We start from the raw sequence: 6,638 nt of genomic DNA on the forward strand, positions 1-6,638 counted from the left end.
AGAAGTTCCGCTGTATTTATTGGTATTGCTCCATGGCTTTAATGACGTGTTCAGCTGCTTGCTGCTCCAACTTATACAGCTGCTGTTGTATGTCCTTGTATTCTGCAAGATATTCATTAAGAGATACTCCTTGCTGGTCCCGCATACGTTGATAATGCAGGAGGTGAAGATATCGGTTATCCAGCCTGTCAATGCTTGCAAACTCCGGATCATCTGCCCATGAGCTTCTGGGCTGGGCCTTTGTTGTAATTCTTGCAGGGCTGGAGCTATCAGGTCCAGGTCGTCCATTACTGCTTCCGGCCATCCTGTAGGAACAAGACAAGTTATTAAACGGGATAATGCGTCAGCTACCTGATTATCTTTTCCGTCAATGTGCTCAAAGTGAATAGGAATTCCCATGTCAGTAATGAAGTCCGTAAAAGCTAGCCAGCAGACTCTTGATGACTTATTATTTGGAGATTTCTGGAAGAAGCTAATAATAGCCTGACAATCTGTTCTGATTACCATTTCCTCCTTGTCCAGGAAATATATTTTCAATGCTTCCAGGGAATTCATCACAGCATGAATTTCAGCATCAATAGCGGATTTTGGGGGGTTAAACTTGCCACTAGCATATGCACATATTTTCTCTGCAGATTTAGGATCAAACTTGTGAGGCTTCCACTTACAAATACCGCCCCACCCATCCATACACCCATCTGTTTCAAGTATAACATAGCAGTCTTCAGGTGGAATTTCCAGGGCTGGTAGCTTCTTAACAGTCTTCTTGATCTGATTCACAAGATTCCAATCTTGCGTATTCATTCGTTTATCCCCATTTGGGCTGGTTTTAGCATACAGAGGCCCAAGTAACTTCCCCAGATTTGGAATATAATTTCGGGCATAATTTAATAATCCCAACCAAGATCTCATACCTTTCTTGGACAGTAACTCCTAAGATGTTTAGCGTGATCTTCCTCATTCTGGGAGAAAACAAGAATATCATCAATATAAACAGCTATAGACTCACTAGTTCCTTTGAAGCAGTTGTCCATTTTGCGCTGGAATATTGCAGGTGCATTTTTGAGGCCAAAAGGCATCACCAGCCATTCATAAAGCCCATCAGGAACCCAGAATGCCGTCCATTCAATAGAGTCAGGATGCATAGCAACCTGATGAAACCCACTCTTAAGATCAAACTTAGAGTAAATTTGACTCTTACCAACCTTTTGAAGAATTGTCTTTATTCCAGGGAGGCTATATTGATCCTTATGAGTTAAATCATTAAGGCGCTTGTAGTTGAAAACCATTCTCTCCTTGCCTTTAACTTCCTTTCCAGTTTTGGGATCAATAGTGGTACCTGAGTTAACAATGATGACAGTAGTTCTATGTCTGCTCTTACTCGGCCTTATGACCTTTAACTCTAGCAAAGCTTCAACATGTCTAGTGAAAGACTGCTTTTGAGAAGGTGTCAGATGCTTCAGAGGCCTATTCTCAATAGTAAAATCAGGATTTTTAATATCAAGATGGCAAACAATTTGATTTTTAGCCCAATGCTGTAGAGGATTTTCTCCAATATAACCTTGTTCTTTTAATTCCTTAAGATGTGGTTCAAAATGTACCTTAAAATTTCCCTGAGGTTGCCCAATAGAACAATTTACCATACCCTGAATCTGGATGTATTCATCTTCATCCATGTCCAATTCTTCTATAGCTGCAGCAGATGTTACAGTAGGTAAAGTATTAATAATGGTAATATTCTTATAGAAAGTTACCATCCACACAACAGGTTGTAGCTCCGGTATCAAGAATAGCTTTGAGAGAGAATTTTGGAGTACCTGGAATGTCTATCTCTACCAGTAGATTATATAGCATATTCTTTATCAACCTTGGTCCTCCTTCAGTTAGGTTACTAACCTGTTCCCCAATTATTGCATTGCTAAAACTCTCTGGATTTGATACAAGGAGGAGTTAGGATTAAAAATTTATATATTCTCGGGTACTATGGTAAAAGGGCAGATCCTAACTTGGCAAAAGAGTTAAGTCCAAGGGCACATCTGCATGAACTATTAGTACTCCGGAATAAATATTTTGATAATCCTAATCTCTGAATCCGAAGTATCAAATTCCTCTTTTCTCTAAGACATCTCTCATTTATGAACTACGTGATAACAAGGAATTCTAAGTCCTACAGAGACGCACTTCAAGCCACTGATCCTATAGAATCACCCTCCGTTGGATTTGCAAAACCAAGCGATTACCAAACTGGTGCTTATAGTGTTTTGTTAAAACAAAACAACACCCAGATTCAATTGTTGGCTCAAATAGCGGAAAGCCTTGAAGAAATAAAAGAAGATCTTAAGTTTATCCGGGAGCAAAAAAAAAAGGGAGGTACATCTTTACCTGACTCCTTAATTGAAAAATTGCAGACCTTATCTCTAGGATCTTCTGTGAAACCTAGGGAGGGAAGAGGTACGTTAAGGGTATTTAGATATCCTTACAAAATATTAAAAGAAGAGCAGGAGAAGCTTAAAAATCCCAAATGACTACCAGAGCGATAACTGGTTCACAAGCTTCTTTAGAACAAGCACCCCCCTATAGGAAGATCAAATACGGGAGTACCGAAGAAACCAAAGAAGGTTGCATAATGCTCAACAAACTGCAAGAAGAATTGGCAGAAGACTGACTGGAGGAGTTAATATTCCTCATACTCTTGAGCAACAAATTGACCCTCAAGTTCAATTGCAGCTTTCTATGCAGGAAAGAGCTTCAATTGTTCCTGCGGAAGTTCTTTATCATTCCAGAAGGGATGATGCTAATCATCGTGTTTATATGCATCGATCTGAAGAGGCAATTCTATGTGTTGATAACAACCAGCAAGATAGGACCTTCATACAAGAAGGTAGTTACAATCAGCTGCAAAGAAGTCGCATGCAGTACATCCATCTGGGAGTATTACAGGTAAGGATTCAAACCTTACACAGACAGGAGGAAGGAACCATGGCACTTATTGTCTTTCGAGACAATAGATGGATAGGAGATCAAGCTATACTTGCAACAATGGAGGTGGATCTGACAATAGGAAGTCAACTGGTATAATATATAATTCCTGATTTAATGTTAACAATTGGGGATTTTTACAGGAATATCCAGATGACAATTTTAACTCGTGGCTATGAACAATGGAGAAATGGGGAAGCAAATCTCCTAGTAACCAGAGGACTGGTTGGAAGACTTTCAAATACCCCTAACGTGGGGTTTGCCTATGAAGTCCAAGGGGTTGTTAACTACTTAGCTAGTCGTGGTGTCCAAGCCCTACCTGGACGCAGGTATTCTACATCTCAACTACAGGGATTAAACTGGATTATAAATCCAACACAGGTCAACATTCCTATGCAACCTGCTGAGGTGAATAGCCAGAACTTACTGGACGGAAGGATTTCTTTAAGCTTCAAAAATTTTGTTGCGGCAAGAACAACAGGGCAACAACCTTCCTATAATAAAAATGATGAAGAAATTCAGAGCGATGATGACAGGTCTTCTCATTTACTTGCCCCTTTACTATTACATGAACTAACATAATCATTAAAACAAGAACATGAAGATAGTCAAAAAGAATCTGAAATATTTCTTGAGGAAGTTTCACATATCCTGGTAAGAAAGCTAACTGATACATCACTCTGATCTTCTCCTTCTTGAACTGACAAGATTTCACAATCTTCTGGAAGGTTAAGTTGCTCAAAAATAGCAACTCGTTTGATATTTCTTCTTTCATTAGGGCATTCACGTGCAAAATGTCCTTCCTGCCCACATAAATAGCACTTACATTTCTTGTTTCTGATGAGATGCTTTCTTTTTTCAATCCTTGCATGTGTTTCATGTGGCTTGCCCTTATATGTTTTTGATCTTCTAACTCCATATGTTCTTGACTCCCTTCCTTTATAATATCCTGGAATAGGAATTGTTCTACAGAATGATAAATTCTTGAGATTTCTTTTATAAGCTGCATCCCTGCATTCTTGTTCAAGAAATTCATAAGCAAAAATAATTCTAGGGAGAACCCCCACTGTTAATCCAGAATATTTTTCATCATAAGCAGCTTTAATTCTATCTCCAAGATCGTCTGACATTTTAAGCCAAAGTTTCTCTGATAATTCAGGTCCTGCATATAACCTGCCAGTTTTTGATGCTAACCTCTTGAAGTCATTTAAATATTTAACAACGTCTTTCACGTTGTCACAGGATAACTTTTCCAGGTCTTTATATGCTTTGTTCTGAATAGAAGTGGATCCCTGAGTTGGGTCTTCTGAAGAAAATACCCTTCTGATTTGAGATAGTATATTCTGGGTACCATCTCTACCATCACTTGAACTTATAAGGCTTTCATATTCCTGAGGATAACTCATTCTCCACTGTATCCAAATTAATTTTTCAGTTTCCCCAAGAAGATTTTCTATATATTCTGCTTTATCCCTGGCATCAGTAAAAGCCTGACTTGCAACATGGTTCTTGGTAATGGACTCCCAGCGAGAAAACACATCATGAAATAATCCTATTTGTTCCGGGATTACAAACATAGCACCTCCTTTCTGTTGTGCTGATGGAAGAGTCCACATCTCATTGTTACTATCTCCCCTGAACTTTGTTTTTGGGGGCTGCTGTTCATAAATAGGTTGAGGTCTAGCTGGCCTTTGATCTGCAGGGGGATAACCAGGGGGTCCCATAGCAACATCACGTGTTGGGGTATACGGAGATGTTACTGCACTTGTTGAGGAGTATAAATGTTGCTCCTGACTTCTGGCTTCTTGTTGTTTTGCAAACTTTCTTAATATTGGATAGTCAAGTTCTGCATGAACTGCTATAGTCTGAAACTCCTCCGTCTTAGATTCCTGTTTTTCTTTTTCCTCTGGTTTTTCAGATTCACTTTCACTTTCACTAATCCATCCATAGCAGGGAAATTTAGATTTTTGGATTTTTTCCCCACCACCTTCCGATGCAAATGGATTAGTCCACGGGTCTGGATCTTCCTTGTGAGTTTTATCATTATTATCATCCCATCCGGTTGGAGTAATAGGGAGATAATATTTAGGTGGCCTTAATTGGTGGAGAGTAATCAACATAATAATCGAATTTGCCACTGGGTTCACCAAGTGTATCCCAAATAGGTTGTGGTTGTTGGGATTGTTCCGGTTCTGGAGTTGGTATTTCTGGTGTAGTCATTGAAGCCAAATACTGAATAACTGCCATGTATTCATCCTCCTCATCCTCAGATTCCTCCAATGGTTGTACCATGGACCGGAGTACAGAGGCCCCTGGGCTCGCAAGATTGGAATCTTGTGAATCAGATCAAGAAGACTGTTAAGAAGCTACCAGCCCTGGAAATTCCACCTGAAGACTGCTATGTTATACTTGAAACAGATGGGTGTATGGATGGGTGGGACGGTATTTGTAAGTGGAAGCCTCACAAGTTTGATCCTAAATCTGCAGAGAAAATATGTGCATATGCTAGTGGCAAGTTTAACCCCCCAAAATCCACTATTGATGCTGAAATTCATGCTGTGATGAATTCAGGAAACAACTTTTACGATAATTGGTACCCAGTTGTCAAGCAAATCAATGATCAACTGGAAGCAGCCTCAAACCTTACCCGTGAAGCAACAATCAGAACCGCTACTTTCAAACTTCAGTGATAAGTGCGGACGTGGTGGACCACCCTAATAATACACTAGATTCTCTCCTTAGCAGAGAAGTATGGCATATAGCATGAGCAGTAAGATTCCTGAATGGATTGAGCCCCGGGGAGCCGTCCATTTAGGAAAGGTATTGTATTATTGGTGTGTTAGTGGAGAGGCATCTGTAAAAGAGAGACTGATGGGAATGTCGATGGGGCCCAAGGAGCATTCGATTCTTATCTCTCTCTACGAGTTCTCTCTATATAATGGTGTGTAATATATCGTTGCAAGGCACGCAGTGCATCACACTACAAGCCTTACTTCGATTAAGTTTGAGTCCTGTGAAGTTTCAAGTCCTAAAGTTTGTAAGTTCCTACTACTACAATTTGAATCTTGTCAAGTTTGAGAGTCTTGCATTATTTCTTTTGTACTAGTATAAGTTCTGTTGTATTTATTGGTATCAGAGCCAGGATGTCAGGCTAAAACTCTCTGGATTTGATACAAGGAGGAGTTAGGATTAAAAATCTATATAATCTCGGGTACTATGGTAAAAGGGCAGATCCTAACTTGGCAAAAGAGTTAAGTCCAAGGGCACATCTGCATGAACTATTAGTACTCCAGAATAAATATTTTGATAATCCTAATCTCTGAATCCGAAGTATCAAATTCCTCTTTTCTCTAAGACATCTCTCTTTTATGAACTACGTGATAACAAGGAATTCTAAGTCCTACAGAGACGCACTTCAAGCCACTGATCCTATAGAATCACCCTTCGTTGGATTTGCAAAACCAAGCGATTACCAAACTGGTGCTTATAGTGTTTTGTTAAAACAAAACAACACCCAGATTCAATTGTTGGCTCAAATAGCGGAAAGCCTTGAAGAAATAAAAGAAGATCTTAAGGTTATCCGAGAGCAACAAAAGGGAGGTACATCTTTACCTGACTCCTTAATTGAAAAATTGCAGACCTTATCTCTAGGATCTTCT

The 6,638-nt window shown here is 39.5% G+C and overlaps 1 protein-coding gene and 1 pseudogene across 1 annotated transcript; one reads left to right on the top strand and one right to left on the bottom strand.

Moving 5' to 3' along the window:
• The first annotated feature begins 2,733 nt into the window (after positions 1-2,733).
• Positions 2,734-3,561, top strand: LOC141819109 (uncharacterized; annotated as a pseudogene).
• Positions 3,562-3,587: 26 nt separating this feature from the next.
• On the bottom strand, positions 3,588-5,288 carry LOC141819110 (uncharacterized). The gene has a single exon (XM_074706474.1). It carries the CDS (start codon positions 5,097-5,099, stop codon positions 3,588-3,590), a length of 1,512 nt encoding a protein of 503 aa, XP_074562575.1. The 5' UTR covers positions 5,100-5,288.
• Positions 5,289-6,638: the final 1,350 nt, after the last annotated feature.

The sequence above is a fragment of the Curcuma longa genome, unplaced genomic scaffold, assembly GCF_044706935.1.
Source record: "Curcuma longa cultivar G26 ecotype Majalengka, Jawa Barat unplaced genomic scaffold, ITB_CL_G26_1.1 contig_27799, whole genome shotgun sequence".
In the NCBI taxonomy this organism is placed as follows: Eukaryota; Viridiplantae; Streptophyta; class Magnoliopsida; order Zingiberales; family Zingiberaceae; genus Curcuma; species Curcuma longa.

Bases quoted from the DNA above. Each gene is read 5' to 3' on its own strand.
- LOC141819110 (XM_074706474.1), bottom strand. From the start codon at position 5,099: ATGTTGATTACTCTCCACCAATTAAGGCCACCTAAATATTATCTCCCT.